Source organism: Aquarana catesbeiana, linkage group LG07, assembly GCF_042186555.1.
Source record: "Aquarana catesbeiana isolate 2022-GZ linkage group LG07, ASM4218655v1, whole genome shotgun sequence".
Lineage (NCBI taxonomy): Eukaryota > Metazoa > Chordata > Amphibia > Anura > Ranidae > Aquarana > Aquarana catesbeiana.
This window is the reverse complement of record NC_133330.1, coordinates 2,624,130-2,642,435: the sequence shown is the minus strand read 5'-3', so window position 1 is coordinate 2,642,435 and position 18,306 is coordinate 2,624,130. Positions and strand designations below refer to the sequence as shown.

Below are 18,306 nucleotides of genomic sequence, written 5' to 3'. Positions count from 1 at the left end.
GACCAGGAGATCCTATGACTACACAGCGCCCCCCGCAGGGACCAGGAGATCCTATGACCACACAGCGCCCCCCGCAAGGATAAGGAGATCTTATGACTACACAGCGCCCCCCGCAGGGACCAGGAGATCCTATGACTACACAGCGCCCCCCGCAGGGACCAGGAGATCCTATGACCACACAGCGCCCCCCCTGGGAACCCGACCACACAGCGCCCCCCGCAAGGATAAGGAGATCTTAAAACCGCACAGCGCCCCCCGCAGGGACCAGGAGCTCTTATGACCGCACAGCGCCCCCCGCAGGGACCAGGAGATCTTATGACCACACAGCGCCCCCCCTGGGAACCCGACCACACAGCGTCCCCCGCTGGGACCAAGAGATCTTATGACCACACAGCGCCCCCCGCAGGAACCAGGAGATCATATGACCACACAGAGCCCCCCGCAGGGACCAGGAGATCCTATGACTAGGAACCCGACCACACAGCGATCCCCGCAGGGACCAGGAGATCCTATGACCACACAGCGCCCCCCGCAATGATAAGGAGATCTTATGACCGCACAGCGCCCCCCGCAGGGACCAGGAGATCCTATGACCACACAGCACCCCCCCAGGAACCCGACCACACAGCGCCCCCCGCAATGATAAGGAGATCTTATGACCACACAGCGCCCCCCGCAAGGATAAGGAGATCTTATGATCACACAGTGCCCCCCGCAGGAACCAGGAGATCATATGACCACACAGAGCCCCCCGCAGGGACCAGGAGATCCTATGACTAGGAACCCGACCACACAGCGATCCCCGCAGGGACAAGGAGTTCCTATGACCACACAGCACCCCCTGCAGTGACCGGGAGTTCCTATGACCACACAGCGCCCCCTGCAGTGACCGGGAGTTCCTATGACCACACAGTGGCCCCCGCAGGGACCAGGAGATCCGATGACCACACAGCGCCCCCCGCAGGGACCAGGAGATCCTATGACCACACAGTGCCCCCCGCAGGGACCAGGAGATCCTATGACTGGGAACCCGACCACACAGCGCCCCCCGCAGGGACCAGGAGATCCTATGACCACACAGCACCCCCCGCAGGGACCAGGAGATCCTATGACCACACAGCACCCCCCGCAGGGACCAGGAGATCCTATGATCACACAGCACCCCCCGCAGGGATAAGGAGATCCTATGACCACATAGCGCCCCCCCCCACAGGGACCAGGAGTTCCTATGACCACACAGCGCCCCCCGCAGGGACCAGGAGATCCTATGACCACACAGCACCCCCCGCAGGGACCAGGAGATCCTATGATCACACAGCACCCCCCGCAGGGATAAGGAGATCCTATGACCACATAGCGCCCCCCCCCACAGGGACCAGGAGTTCCTATGACCACACAGCGCCCCCCGCAGGGACCAGGAGATCCTATGACCACACAGCACTCCCCGCAGGGACCAGGAGATCCTATGACCACACAGCACTCCCCGCAGGGACCAGGAGATCCTATGACCACACAGCACCCCCCCTGGGAACCCGACCACACAGCGTCCCCCGCTGGGACCAAGAGATCTTATGACCACACAGCGCCCCCCGCAGGAACCAGGAGATCATATGACCACACAGAGCCCCCCGCAGGGACCAGGAGATCCTATGACCACACAGCGCCCCCCGCAGGGACCAGGAGATCCTATGACCACACAGCACCCCCCGCAGGGATAAGGAGATCCTATGACCACATAGCGCCCCCCACAGGGACCAGGAGTTCCTATGACCACACAGCACTCCCCGCAGGGACCAGGAGATCCTATGACCACACAGCGCCCCCCGCAGGGACCAGGAGATCCTATGACCACACAGCGCCCCCCGCAGGGATAAGGAGATCCTATGACCACACAGCACCCCCCCTGGGAACCCGACCACACAGCGCCCCCCGCAAGGATAAGGAGATCTTATGACTACACAGCGCCCCCCGCAGGGACCAGGAGATCCTATGACTACACAGCGCCCCCCGCAGGGACCAGGAGATCCTATGACTACACAGCGCCCCCCGCAGGGACCAGGAGATCCTATGACCACACAGCGCCCCCCGCAAGGATAAGGAGATCTTATGACTACACAGCGCCCCCCGCAGGGACCAGGAGATCCTATGACTACACAGCGCCCCCCGCAGGGACCAGGAGATCCTATGACCACACAGCGCCCCCCCTGGGAACCCGACCACACAGCGCCCCCCGCAAGGATAAGGAGATCTTAAAACCGCACAGCGCCCCCCGCAGGGACCAGGAGCTCTTATGACCGCACAGCGCCCCCCGCAGGGACCAGGAGATCTTATGACCACACAGCGCCCCCCCTGGGAACCCGACCACACAGCGTCCCCCGCTGGGACCAAGAGATCTTATGACCACACAGCGCCCCCCGCAGGAACCAGGAGATCATATGACCACACAGAGCCCCCCGCAGGGACCAGGAGATCCTATGACTAGGAACCCGACCACACAGCGATCCCCGCAGGGACCAGGAGATCCTATGACCACACAGCGCCCCCCGCAATGATAAGGAGATCTTATGACCGCACAGCGCCCCCCGCAGGGACCAGGAGATCCTATGACCACACAGCACCCCCCCAGGAACCCGACCACACAGCGCCCCCCGCAATGATAAGGAGATCTTATGACCACACAGCGCCCCCCGCAAGGATAAGGAGATCTTATGATCACACAGTGCCCCCCGCAGGAACCAGGAGATCATATGACCACACAGAGCCCCCCGCAGGGACCAGGAGATCCTATGACTAGGAACCCGACCACACAGCGATCCCCGCAGGGACAAGGAGTTCCTATGACCACACAGCACCCCCTGCAGTGACCGGGAGTTCCTATGACCACACAGCGCCCCCTGCAGTGACCGGGAGTTCCTATGACCACACAGTGGCCCCCGCAGGGACCAGGAGATCCGATGACCACACAGCGCCCCCCGCAGGGACCAGGAGATCCTATGACCACACAGTGCCCCCCGCAGGGACCAGGAGATCCTATGACTGGGAACCCGACCACACAGCGCCCCCCGCAGGGACCAGGAGATCCTATGACCACACAGCACCCCCCGCAGGGACCAGGAGATCCTATGACCACACAGCACCCCCCGCAGGGACCAGGAGATCCTATGATCACACAGCACCCCCCGCAGGGATAAGGAGATCCTATGACCACATAGCGCCCCCCCCCACAGGGACCAGGAGTTCCTATGACCACACAGCGCCCCCCGCAGGGACCAGGAGATCCTATGACCACACAGCACCCCCCGCAGGGACCAGGAGATCCTATGATCACACAGCACCCCCCGCAGGGATAAGGAGATCCTATGACCACATAGCGCCCCCCCCCACAGGGACCAGGAGTTCCTATGACCACACAGCGCCCCCCGCAGGGACCAGGAGATCCTATGACCACACAGCACTCCCCGCAGGGACCAGGAGATCCTATGACCACACAGCACCCCCCCTGGGAACCCGACCACACAGCGTCCCCCGCTGGGACCAAGAGATCTTATGACCACACAGCGCCCCCCGCAGGAACCAGGAGATCATATGACCACACAGAGCCCCCCGCAGGGACCAGGAGATCCTATGACTAGGAACCCGACCACACAGCGATCCCCGCAGGGACAAGGAGATCCTATGACCACACAGCACCCCCCCTTGGGAACCCGACCACACAGCGCCCCCCGCAAGGATAAGGAGATCTTATGACTACACAGCGCCCCCCGCAGGGACCAGGAGATCCTATGACCACGCAGCGCCCCCCGCAGGGATAAGGAGATCTTATGACTACACAGCGCCCCCCACAGGGACCAGGAGATCCTATGACCACACAGCACCCCCCCGGGAACCCGACCACACAGCGCCCCCCGCAATGATAAGGAGATCTTATGACCGCACAGCGCCCCCCGCAGGGACCGGAGATCCTATGACCACACAGCACCCCCCCGGGAACCCGACCACACAGCGCCCCCCGCAATGATAAGGAGATCTTATGACCGCACAGCGCCCCCCCGCAGGGACCAAGAGATCCTATGACCACACAGCGCCCCCCGCAGGGACCAGGAGATCCTATGACCACACAGCGCCCCCCGCAGGGACCAGGAGATCTTATGACCACACAGCGCCCCCCGCAAGGATAAGGAGATCCTATGACCACATAGCGCCCCCCACAGGGACCAGGAGATCCTATAACCACACAGCGCTCCCCGCAGGGACCAGGAGATCCTATGACTGGGAACCCGACCACACAGCGCCCCCCGCAGTGACCGGGAGATCCTATGACCACACAGAGCCCCCGCAGGGACCAGGAGATCCTATGACCACACAGCGCCCCCCGCAGGGACCAAGAGATCTTATGACCACACAGCGCCCCCCGCAAGGATAAGGAGATCTTATGACCACACAGCGCCCCCCGCAGGGATAAGGAGATCCTATGACCACACAGCGCCCCCCGCAGGGACCAAGAGATCTTATGACCACACAGCGCCCCCCGCAAGGATAAGGAGATCTTATGACCACACAGTGCCCCCCGCAGGGACCAAGAGATCTTATGACCACACAGCGCCCCCCGCAAGGATAAGGAGATCTTATGACCACACAGAGCCCCCGCAGGGACCAGGAGATCCTATGACCACACAGCGCCCCCCGCAGGGACCAAGAGATCTTATGACCACACAGCGCCCCCCGCAAGGATAAGGAGATCTTATGACCACACAGCGCCCCCCGCAGGGATAAGGAGATCCTATGACCACACAGCGCCCCCCGCAGGGACCAAGAGATCTTATGACCACACAGCGCCCCCCGCAAGGATAAGGAGATCTTATGACCACACAGTGCCCCCCGCAGGGACCAGGAGATCCTATAACCACACAGCGCTCCCCGCAGGGACCAGGAGATCCTATGACTGGGAACCCGACCACACAGCGCCCCCCGCAGTGACCGGGAGATCCTATGACCACACAGAGCCCCCGCAGGGACCAGGAGATCCTATGACCACACAGCGCCCCCCGCAGGGACCAGGAGATCCTATGACTGGGAACCCGACCACACAGCGCCCCCCGCAGTGACCGGGAGATCCTATGACCACACAGAGCCCCCGCAGGGACCAGGAGATCCTATGACCACACAGCGCCCCCCGCAGGGACCAGGAGATCCTATGACTAGGAACCCGACCACACAGCGATCCCAGCAGGGACCAGGAGATCCTATGACTGGGAACCCGACCACACAGCGATCCCAGCAGGGACCAGGAGATCCTATGACTGGGAACCCGACCACACAGCGCCCCCTGCAGGGACCAGGAGATCCTATGACCACACAGAGCCCCCCCCGGGGGGGTGGTCCTCCTATAATGGGGGGGATGTGGTCCTCCTATAATGGGGGGGGTGTGGTCCTCCTATAATGGGGGGGGTGTGGTCCTCCTATAATGGGGGGGGGTGTGGTCCTCCTATAATGGGGGGGGTGTGGTCCTCCTATAATGGGGGGGGTGTGGTCCTCCTATAATGGGGGGGGGGTCCTCCTATAATGGGGGGGGTGTGGTTCTCCTATAATGGGGGGGGATGTGGTCCTCCTATAATGGGGGAGGATGTGGTCCTCCTATAATGGGGGGGATGTGGTCCTCCTATAATGGGGGGGATGTGGTCCTCCTATAATGGGGGAGGATGTGGTCCTCCTATAATGGGGGAGGATGTGGTCCTCCTATAATGGGGGAGGATGTGGTCCTCCTATAATGGGGGAGGATGTGGTCCTCCTATAATGGGGGAGGATGTGGTCCTCCTATAATGGGGGAGGATGTGGTCCTCCTATAATGGGGGAGGATGTGGTCCTCCTATAATGGGGGAGGATGTGGTCCTCCTATAATGGGGGAGGATGTGGTCCTCCTATAATGGGGGAGGATGTGGTCCTCCTATAATGGGGGGGGTGTGGTCCTCCTATAATGGGGGAGGATGTGGTCCTCCTATAATGGGGGAGGATGTGGTCCTCCTATAATGGGGGAGGATGTGGTCCTCCTATAATGGGGGAGGATGTGGTCCTCCTATAATGGGGGAGGATGTGGTCCTCCTATAATGGGGGAGGATGTGGTCCTCCTATAATGGGGGAGGATGTGGTCCTCCTATAATGGGGGAGGATGTGGTCCTCCTATAATGGGGGAGGATGTGGTCCTCCTATAATGGGGGAGGATGTGGTCCTCCTATAATGGGGGAGGATGTGGTCCTCCTATAATGGGGGAGGATGTGGTCCTCCTATAATGGGGGAGGATGTGGTCCTCCTATAATGGGGGAGGATGTGGTCCTCCTATAATGGGGGAGGATGTGGTCCTCCTATAATGGGGGAGGATGTGGTCCTCCTATAATGGGGGAGGATGTGGTCCTCCTATAATGGGGGAGGATGTGGTCCTCCTATAATGGGGGAGGATGTGGTCCTCCTATAATGGGGGAGGATGTGGTCCTCCTATAATGGGGGAGGATGTGGTCCTCCTATAATGGGGGAGGATGTGGTCCTCCTATAATGGGGGAGGATGTGGTCCTCCTATAATGGGGGAGGATGTGGTCCTCCTATAATGGGGGAGGATGTGGTCCTCCTATAATGGGGGAGGATGTGGTCCTCCTATAATGGGGGAGGATGTGGTCCTCCTATAATGGGGGAGGATGTGGTCCTCCTATAATGGGGGAGGATGTGGTCCTCCTATAATGGGGGAGGATGTGGTCCTCCTATAATGGGGGAGGATGTGGTCCTCCTATAATGGGGGAGGATGTGGTCCTCCTATAATGGGGGAGGATGTGGTCCTCCTATAATGGGGGAGGATGTGGTCCTCCTATAATGGGGGAGGATGTGGTCCTCCTATAATGGGGGAGGATGTGGTCCTCCTATAATGGGGGAGGATGTGGTCCTCCTATAATGGGGGAGGATGTGGTCCTCCTATAATGGGGGAGGATGTGGTCCTCCTATAATGGGGGAGGATGTGGTCCTCCTATAATGGGGGAGGATGTGGTCCTCCTATAATGGGGGAGGATGTGGTCCTCCTATAATGGGGGAGGATGTGGTCCTCCTATAATGGGGGAGGATGTGGTCCTCCTATAATGGGGGAGGATGTGGTCCTCCTATAATGGGGGAGGATGTGGTCCTCCTATAATGGGGGAGGATGTGGTCCTCCTATAATGGGGGAGGATGTGGTCCTCCTATAATGGGGGAGGATGTGGTCCTCCTATAATGGGGGAGGATGTGGTCCTCCTATAATGGGGGAGGATGTGGTCCTCCTATAATGGGGGAGGATGTGGTCCTCCTATAATGGGGGAGGATGTGGTCCTCCTATAATGGGGGAGGATGTGGTCCTCCTATAATGGGGGAGGATGTGGTCCTCCTATGATGGGGGGGATGTGGTCCTCCTAAGATGGGGGGGATGTGGTCCTCCTATAATGGGGGAGGATGTGGTCCTCCTATAATGGGGGAGGATGTGGTCCTCCTATAATGGGGGAGGATGTGGTCCTCCTATAATGGGGGAGGATGTGGTCCTCCTATAATGGGGGAGGATGTGGTCCTCCTATAATGGGGGAGGATGTGGTCCTCCTATAATGGGGGAGGATGTGGTCCTCCTATAATGGGGGAGGATGTGGTCCTCCTATAATGGGGGAGGATGTGGTCCTCCTATAATGGGGGAGGATGTGGTCCTCCTATAATGGGGGAGGATGTGGTCCTCCTATAATGGGGGAGGATGTGGTCCTCCTATAATGGGGGAGGATGTGGTCCTCCTATAATGGGGGAGGATGTGGTCCTCCTATAATGGGGGAGGATGTGGTCCTCCTATAATGGGGGAGGATGTGGTCCTCCTATGATGGGGGGGATGTGGTCCTCCTAAGATGGGGGGGATGTGGTCCTCCTATGATGGGGGGGATGTGGTCCTCCTATGATGGGGGGGATGTGGTCCTCCTATGATGGGGGGGATGTGGTCCTCCTATGATGGGGGGGATGTGGTCCTCCTATGATGGGGGATGTGGTCCTCCTATGATGGGGGATGTGGTCCTCCTATGATGGGGGATGTGGTGGGGGATGATGGGGGTTGTGGTCCTCCTATTATAGGGGATGTGGTGGGGGATGATGGGGGTTATGATCCTCCTATGATGGGGGATGGGGGATGATGGGGGTTGTGGTCCTCCGATGATGGGGGATATGGTGGGGGATGTAGTACTCCTATGATGGGATGGGGTGGGGATATGATATGGGATGGTGGGGGGTATGATGGGGTGGGGGATGGGGATGATGGGGGTTGTGGTCCTCCTATGATGGAGGATATGATGGGGGTTGTGGTCCTCCTATGATGGGGGATGGGGATGATGGGAGTTGTGGTCCTCCTATGATGGGGGATGGGGATGATGGAGGTTGTGGTCCTCCTATGATGGGGGATGGGGATGATGGGAGTTGTGGTCCTCCTATGATGGGGGATGGGGATGATGGGAGTTGTGGTCCTCCTATGATGGGGGATGGGGATGATGGAGGTTGTGGTCCTCCTATGATGGGGGATGGGGGTGATGGGGGTTGTGGTCCTCCTATGATGGGGATGATGAGGGTTGTGGTCCTCCTATGATGGGGATGATGAGGGTTGAGGTCCTCCTATGATGGGGATGATGAGGGTTGTGGTCCTCCTATGATGAGGGTTGTGGTCCTCCTATGATGGGGATATGATGGGGATGATGAGGGTTGTGGTCCTCCTATGATGGGGGGGATGTGGTCCTCCTATGATGGGGGGGGGGATGTGGTGGATGATGATGGGGGTTGTGGTCCTGCTATGATGGGGGATGTGGTCCTCCTATGATGGGGGATGTGGTGGGGGATGATGGGGGTTATGATCCTCCTATGATGGGGGATGGGGGATGATGGGGGTTGTGGTCCTCCGATGATGGGGGATATGGTGGGGGTTGTAGTACTCCTATGATGGGATGGGGGATGGGGTGGGGATATGATGTGGGATAGTGGGGGGTATGATGGGGATGATGGGGGTTGTGGTCCTCCTATGATGGAGGATATGATGGGGGTTGTGGTCCTCCTATGATGGGGATGATGGGGGTTGTGGTCCTCCTATGATGGGGGATGGGGATGATGGGGGTTGTGGTCCTCCTATGATGGGGGATGGGGATGATGAAGGTTGTGGTCATCCTATGATGGGGGATGGGGATGATGAGGGTTGTGGTCCTCCTATGATGGGGATATGATGAGGGATGGGGATGATGGTTGTGGTCCTCCTATGATGGGGGATGGGGATGATGAGGGTTGTGGTCCTCCTATAATGGGGGATGGGGATGATGAGGGTTGTGGTCCTTCTATGATGGTGGATGGGGATTATGGTTGTTGTCCTATTATGATGGGGATGATGAGGGTTGTGGTCCTCCTATGATGGGGGATGGGTGGGGGATGGTGGGGGATGATGGGGGTTGTAGTTCTCCTATGATGGGGATATGGTGGGGGATGGGGAGGGATGGGGTGGGGGATGATGGGGGTTGTGGTACTCCTATGATGGGGGATGGGGATGACGGGGGTTGTAGTTCTCCATTGATGGGGATATGGTGGGGGATGATGGGGGTTGTAGTCCTTCTATGATAGGGGATGAGGGTTGTGGTCCTCTTATGATGGGGGATGGGGATGATGAGGGTTTTGGTCCTCCTATGATGGGGGATGGGGATGATGGGGGTTGTGGTCCTCCTATGGTGGGGATATGGTGGGGGATGGGGAGGGATGAGGTGGGGGATGATGGGAGTTGTGGTCCTCCTATGATGGGGATGATGAGGGTTGTGGTCCTCCTATGATGGAGGATATGATGGGGGTTGTGGTCCTCCTATGATGGGGGATGGGGATGATGGGGGTTGTAATCCTCCTATGATGGGGATATGGTGGGGGAGGGGGATGGGGATGATGGGGGTTGTGGTCCTCCTATGGTGGGGGATGGGGAGGGATGAGGTGGGGGATGATGGGAGTTGTGGTCCTCCTATGATGGGGATGATGAGGGTTGTGGTCCTCCTATGATGGGGGATGGGGATGATGGGGGTTGTAATCCTCCTATGATGGGGATGGGGAGGGGGATGGGGATGATGGGGGTTGTGGTCCTCCTATGATGGGGGATGATGGGGGTTGTGGTCCTCCTATGATGGGGGATGATGGGGGTTGTAGTCTCTCACCGCGATGACATTGACGAATGTTGTCTTCCCGGAGTGTTGAAGGCCCACCAGGGTGAGCTCCATCTCCTCCTTCCAGAACAACGAGCGGAACCAATCCAATAACCGGGAGAGGAGCGACATCATCCTACCACCGGGAGCACCGAGATCACCACCGGAACCGGAAACGCCCAGCGCCACCTACCGACCGCCCCTCCCCCGGAGGATGATGGGAAATGAAGTCCGCTGACCTAATCCCCTCCATTGTCATCCCATTGTACTCCGCCACTGTGTACACTACAGCTATTCCCCTCCCCCCCATCCTAGTATACACTGTATACCACAGCGACCCCCATCCTTCATCATCATCCTATTGTACTCCGCTACTGTATATATCACCGCTACTTCCCCCTCCTCCATCCCAACCTGTCATACAATAATAACCTGAGATGAGGAGTGTTCTACCTACTAATACATTGTATCCATCGTATTCCCCCATAATACCCCCCCATCATATCACCCCCCCCCCCATCATATCCCCCTCCCCCATCATATCCCCCTCCCCCCTCATACCCTCCCCCCATCATACCCCCCCCCATCATATCCCCCTCCCCCCTCATACCCCCCCTCCCCCATCATATCCCCCTCCCCCCTCATACCCCCCCTCCCCCATCATATCCCCCTCCCCCCTCATACCCTCCCCCCATCATACCCCCTTATCATATCCCCCTCCCACCTCATACCCCCCTCCCCCATCATATCCCCCTCCCCCCTCATACCCTCCCCCCATCATACCCCCCCCATCATATCCCCCTCCCCCCTCATACCCCCCCTCCCCCATCATATCCCCCTCCCCCATCATATCCCCCTCCCCCCTCATACCCTCCCCCCATCATACCCCCTCATCATATCCCCCCTCCCCCCTCCCCCCTCATACCCCCCTCCCCCATCATATCCCCCTCCCCCCTCATACCCTCCCCCATCATACCCTCCCCATCATATCCCACTCCCCCCTCATACCCCCTCATCATATCCCACTCCCCCCTCATACCCCCTCATCATATCCCCCTCCCCCCTCATACCCTCCCCCCATCATATCCCCCTCCCTCCTCATACCCTCCCCCCATCATATCCCCCTCCCCCCTCATACCCTCCCCCCATCATATCCCCCTCCCCCCTCATACCCTCCCCCCATCATACCCCCACCCCCCCATCATATCCCCCTCATACCCTCCCCCCATCATATCCCCCTCCCCCCTCATACCCTCCCCCCATCATACCCCCACCCCCCATCATATCCCCCTCATACCCTCCCCCCATCATATCCCCCTCCCCCCTCATACCCTCCCCCCATCATACCCCCACCCCCCATCATATCCCCCTCATACCCTCCCCCCATCATACCCCCCCTCCCCCATCATATCCCACCCATCATATCCACCCTCACCCATCATATCCCCTCCCCCATCATATCCCCCTCAACCACATGTCTCCCCTCCCCATCATATACCCTCCAACACTGAAATATAACCTTTTAATTGTAATCTTCTGACTTATATTTTCATGTTCTGACTTATATCTCTTTGTTCTGACTTCTATCTCCATGTTCTGACTTCTATCTCCATGTTCTGACTTATATCTCTGTGTTCAAACTTATATCTCCATGTTCTGACTTATATCTTTCTGTTTTTACTTATATCGCCGTGTTCTGACTTATATCTCCATGTTCTGACTTATATCTCTGTATTCTGACTTATATCTCTGTATTCTGACTTATATCGCTGTGTTTTGACTTACTGTATATATAAATTTTCTGACTTATATCTTCATGTTCTGACTTATGTCTCTATGTTCTGATTTATGTCTCCGTTTTCTGACTTATATCTCTGTGTTCTTACTTATGTCTCCATGTTCTGACTTACATCTCTGTGTTCTGACTTATATCACTGTATTCTGACTTATTTCTCTGAGTTCTGACTTATATAACAGTTTTCTGACTTATATCTCTGTATTCTGACTTATATCTCCGTATTCTGATTTATATCTCTGTGTTCTGACTTATATCTCTGTGTTCTGACTTATATCACTGTATTCTGACTTATATCTCCAAGTTCTGACTCCTATCTCCGTGTTCTGACTTATATCACTGTATTCTGACTTATATCTCTCTGTGTTCTGACTTATGTCTCCGTGTTCTGACTTATATCTCCGTGTTCTGACTTATATAACTGTATTCTGACATATATCTCAATGTTCTCACTTATATTTCTGTGTTCTGACTTATGTCTCTGTGTTCTGACTTATATCTCCATGTTCTGACTTATATCTCTGTGTTCTGACTTATATTACTATATTCTGACCTTTATCTCCGTGTTCTGTCTTCTATCTCCATGTTCTGACTTATTTCACTTTCTTCTGACTTATTTCACTGTATTCTGACCTATTTCACTGTGTTCTGACTTATATCTCCATGTTCTGACTTATATCTCCATGTTCTGACGTATTTCACTTTATTCTGACTTATTTCACTGTATTCTGACTTATTTCACTGTATTCTGACTTATATCTCCATGTTCTGATTATAGCATTGTCTTTTGGCTTATATCTCTGTGTTCTGACTTATGCCTCTGTGTTCTGACTTATATCACTGTATTCTGACTTATATCTCTGTGTTCTGACTTATGTCTCCATGTTCTGACTTATATCTCTGCGTTTTGACTTATATCTCCATGTTCTGACTTATATCTCCATGTTCCGACTTATATCTCCGTGTTCTGACTTAGATCACTCTCTTCTGACTTATATGTCTGTGTTCTGACTTATGTCTCTGTGATCTGACTTATATCACTGTATTCTGACTTATATCTCCGTGTTCTGACTTATGTCTCAGTGTTCTGACTTATATCTCCGTGTTCTGACTTATATCTCCGTGTTCTGACTTATATCTCCATGTTCTGACGTATTTCACTTTATTCTGACTTATTTCACTGTATTCTGACTTATTTCACCGTATTCTGACTTATATCTCCATGTTCTGATTATATCATTGTCTTTTGGCTTATATCTCTGTGTTCTGACTTATGCCTCTGTGTTCTGACTTATATCACTGTATTCTGACTTATATCTCTGTGTTCTGACTTATGTCTCCATGTTCTGACTTATATCTCTGTGTTTTGACTTATAGCTCCATGTTCTGACTTTTATCTCCATGTTCCGACTTATATCTCCGTGTTCTGACTTAGATCACTCTCTTCTGACTTATATGTCTGTGTTCTGACTTATGTCTCCGCGATCTGACTTATATCACTGTATTCTGACTTATATCTCCGTATTCTGACTTATGTCTCTGTGTTCTGACTTATATCTCCGTGTTCTGACTTATATCTCCGTGTTCTGACTTATATCTCCATGTTCTGACGTATTTCACTTTATTCTGACTTATTTCACTGTATTCTGACTTATTTCACCGTATTCTGACTTATATCTCCATGTTCTGATTATATCATTGTCTTTTGGCTTATATCTCTGTGTTCTGACTTATGCCTCTGTGTTCTGACTTATATCACTGTATTCTGACTTATATCTCTGTGTTCTGACTTATGTCTCCATGTTCTGACTTATATCTCTGTGTTTTGACTTATAGCTCCATGTTCTGACTTTTATCTCCATGTTCCGACTTATATCTCCGTGTTCTGACTTAGATCACTCTCTTCTGACTTATATGTCTGTGTTCTGACTTATGTCTCCGCGATCTGACTTATATCACTGTATTCTGACTTATATCTCCGTATTCTGACTTATGTCTCTGTGTTCTGACTTATATCTCCGTGTTCTGACTTATATCTCCGTGTTCTGACTTATATCTCCGTGTTCTGACTTATATCTCTTTATGTTCTGACTTATATCTCTGTGTTCTGACTTATATTACTATATTCTGACCTTTATCTTCGTGTTCTGTCTTCTATCTCCATGTTCTGACTTATTTCACTTTCTTCTGACTTATTTCACTGTATTCTGACTTATTTCACTGTATTCTGAACTATTTCACTGTGTTCTGACTTATATCTACATGTTCTGACTTATATCTCCATGTTCTGACTTATATCTCCATGTTCTGACGTATTTCACTTTATTCTGACTTATTTCACTGTATTCTGACTTATTTCACTGTATTCTGACTTATATCTCCATGTTCTGATTATATCATTGTCTTTTTGCTTATATCTCTGTGTTCTGACTTATGCCTCTGTGTTCTGACTTATATCACTGTATTCTGACTTATATCTCTGTGTTCTGACTTATATCTCCATGTTCCGACTTATCACTCCGTGTTCTGACTTAGATCACTCTCTTCTGACTTATATGTCTGTGTTCTGACTTATGTCTCCGTGATCTGACTTATATCACTGTATTCTGACTTATATCTCCGTGTTCTGACTTATGTCTCCGTGTTCTGACTTATATCTCTGTGTTCTTATTTATATCTCCGTGTTCTGACTTAGATCACTCTCTTCTGACTTATATGTCTGTGTTCTGACTTATGTCTCCGTGATCTGACTTATATCACTGTATTCTGACTTATATCTCCATGTTCTGACTTATGTCTCCGTGTTCTGACTTATATCTCTGTGTTCTTACTTATATCTCCGTGTTCTGACTTAGATCACTCTCTTCTGACTTATATGTCTGTGTTCTGACTTATATCTCCGTGATCTGACTTATATCAATATATTCTGGCTTATATCTCCATGTTCTGACTTATGTCTCCGTGTTCTGACTTATATCTCTGTGTTCTTATTTATATCTCCATGTTCTGACTTAGATCACTCTCTTCTGACTTATATGTCTGTGTTCTGACTTATGTCTCCGTGATCTGACTTATATCACTGTATTCTGACTTATATCTCTGTGTTCTGACTTATGTCTCCATGTTCTGACTTATATCTCTGTGTACTGACTTATATCACTGTATTCTGACTTATATCACTGTATTCTGACTTATATCTCATTGTTCTGACTTATATCTCTGTGTTCTGACTTATATCACTGTGTTCTGACTTATATCTCCATCTTCTGACTTATATCTCCGTGTTCTGACTTATATCACTGCATTCTGATTTATATCTCCATGTGCGGACTTATATCTCCGTGTTCTGACTTATATCACCGTGTTCTGACTTACATCTCCGTGTTCCAACTTATTTCTCCATGTTCTAACTTATATCACTGTATTCTGACTTATATCTCCGTGTTCTGACTTATGTCTCCAAGTTCTGACTTATATCTCTGTGTTTTCACTTATGTCTCTGTGTTCTGACTTATATCTCTGTGTTCTGACTTATGTCTCTGTGTTCTGACTTATATCTTCATGTTCTGACTTATTTCACTTTATTCTGACTTATTTCACTGTATTCTGACTTATATCTCCATGTTCTGACTTATATCATTGTCTTTTGGCTTATATCTCAGTGTTCTGACTTATATCTCTGTGTTCTGACTCATGTCTTCGTGTTCTGTCTTATATCTCTGCCTTTTGACTTATATCTCCATGTTCCGACTTATATCTCCATGTCCCGACTTATATCTCCGTGTTCTGACGTAGATCACTCTCTTCTGACTTATATGTCTGTGTTCTGACTAATGTCTCCATGATCTGTCTTATATCTCTGTGTTCTGACTTAAATCTCCATGTTCTGACTTATGTCTCCGTGTTCTGACTTATATCTCCGTGTTCTGACTTATATCACTGTATTCTGACTTATATCTCAGTGTTATGACTTATATCTCAGTGTTATGACTTGTATCTCCATGTTCTGACTTATATCTCTGTGTTCTGACTTATATCACTGTGTTCTGACTTATATCTACGTGTTTTTACTTATATCACTGCATTCTGCCTTATATCTCCATGTGCTTACTTATATCTCCATGTTCTGACTCATATCTCTGTGTTCTGACTTATATCTCCGTGTCCTGACTTATATCACTGCATTCTGACTTATATCTCCATGTCCTGACTTATGGCTCCACGTTTTGACTTATATCACCGTGTTCTTACTTAGATCTCTGTGTTCTGACTTATTTCTCCGTGTTCTGACTTATATCACTGTTTTCTGACTTATATCTCCTTGTTCTGGCTTATATCTCTGTATTCTGACTTATATCTCTGTGTTCTGACTTGTGTCTCCGTGTTCTGACTTATATCTCTGTGTTCTGACTTATATCACTGTATTCTGACTTATATCTCCATGTTCTTACTCATATCTCTGTGTTCTGACTTATATCACTGTAATCTGACTTATTTCTCCGAGTTCTGACTTATATATCAGTTTTCTGACTTATATCTCTGTATTCTGACTTATATCTCCGTATTCTGACTTATATCTCTGTGTTCTGACTTATATCTCCGTGTTCTGACTTATATCTCTGTGTTCTGACTTATATCACTGTATTCTGACTTATATCTCTCTGTTCTGACTTATGTCTCTGTGTTCTGACTTATATCTCCATGTTTTGACTTATATCTCTGTGTTCTGACTTATATTACTATATTCTGACCTTTATCTCCATGTTCTGACTTATATCTCCATGTTCTGACGTATTTCACTTTATTCTGACTTATTTCACTGTATTCTGACTTATTTCACTGTATTATGACTTATATCTCCATGTTCTGACTTATATCATTGTCTTTTGGCTTATATCTCTGTTTTCTGACTTATGCCTCTGTGTTCTGACTTATATCACTGTATTCTGACTTATATCTCCATGTTTTAACGTATGTCTTTGTGTTCTGACTCATGTCTCCGTGTTCTGACTTATATGTCTGTGTTCTGACTTATGTCTCCGTGATCTGACTTATATCACTGTATTCTGACTTATATCTCCGTGTTCTGACTTATGTCTCCGTGTTCTGACTTATATCTCTGTGTTCTGACTCATATCTCCGTGTTCTGACTTAAATCACTCTCTTCTGACTTATATCTCCGTGATCTGACTTATATCACTGTATTCTGACTTATATCTCAGTGTTCTGACTTATCTCTCCGTGTTCTGAATTATAGCTCTGTGTTCTGACTTATATCACTGCATTCTAACTTATATCTCCATGTGCGGACTTATATCTCCGTGTTCTGACTTATATCACCGTGTTCTGACTTATATCACCGTGTTCTGACTTACATCTCCGTGTTCTGACTTATTTCTCCGTGTTCTGACTTATTTCTCCGTGTTCTAACTTATATCACTGTATTCTGACTTATATCTCCATGTTCTGACTTATGTATCCATGTTCTGACTTATATCTCTGTGTTTTCACTTATGTCTCTGTGTTCTGACTTATATCTCCGTGTTCTGACTTATGTCTCTGTGTTCTGACTTATGTCTCTGTGTTCTGACTTATATCTCCATGTTCTGACTTATATCTCCATGTTCTGACTTATATCTCCATGTTCTGACTTATATTACTATTTTCTGACCTTTATCTCTGTGTTCTGACTTATATCTCCATGTTCTGACTTATTTCACTTTATTCTGACTTATTTCACTGTATTCTGACTTATTTCACTGTATTCTGACTTATATCTCCATGTTCTGACTTATATCATTGTCTTTTGGCTTATATCTCAGTGTTCTGACTTATGTCGCTGTGTTCTGACTCATGTCTCCGTTTTCTGACTTATATCTCTGCGTTTTGACTTATAGCTCCATGTTCTGACTTATATCTCCATGTTCCGACTTCTATCTCCGTGTTCTGACTTATATCACTCTCTTCTTACTTATATGTCTGTGTTCTGACTTATATCTCCATGTTCTGACTTATATCTCTGTGTTCTGACTTATATCCCTGTGTTCTGACTTATATCTACGTGTTCTGACTTATATCACTGCATTCTGACTTATATTTCCATGTGCTGACTTATGTCTCCGTGTTCTGACTTATATCACTGTGTTCTGAATTAGATCTCCGTGTTCCGCCTTATTTCTCCGTGTTCTGACTTATATCACTGTTTTCTGACTTATATCTCCGTGTTCTGGCTTATATCTCTGTGTTCTGACTTATGTCTTCGTGTTCTGACTTATATCTCTGTGTTCTGACTTATATCACTGTATTCTGACTTATATC

General features: G+C 50.8%; 1 protein-coding gene across 1 annotated transcript in view; it reads right to left on the bottom strand.

Annotated features, from left to right (window-relative positions):
* Positions 1 to 10,419, bottom strand: part of ARL8B (ARF like GTPase 8B) — a 38,909-nt gene extending 28,490 nt beyond the window's left edge. Inside the window, exon 1 of the mRNA XM_073591518.1 lies at positions 10,206 to 10,419. Within this exon, the coding sequence (XP_073447619.1) occupies positions 10,206 to 10,328 (123 nt within the window). The 5' untranslated portion in view covers positions 10,329 to 10,419. The remainder of the gene's footprint in view (positions 1 to 10,205) is intronic.
* Positions 10,420 to 18,306: the final 7,887 nt, after the last annotated feature.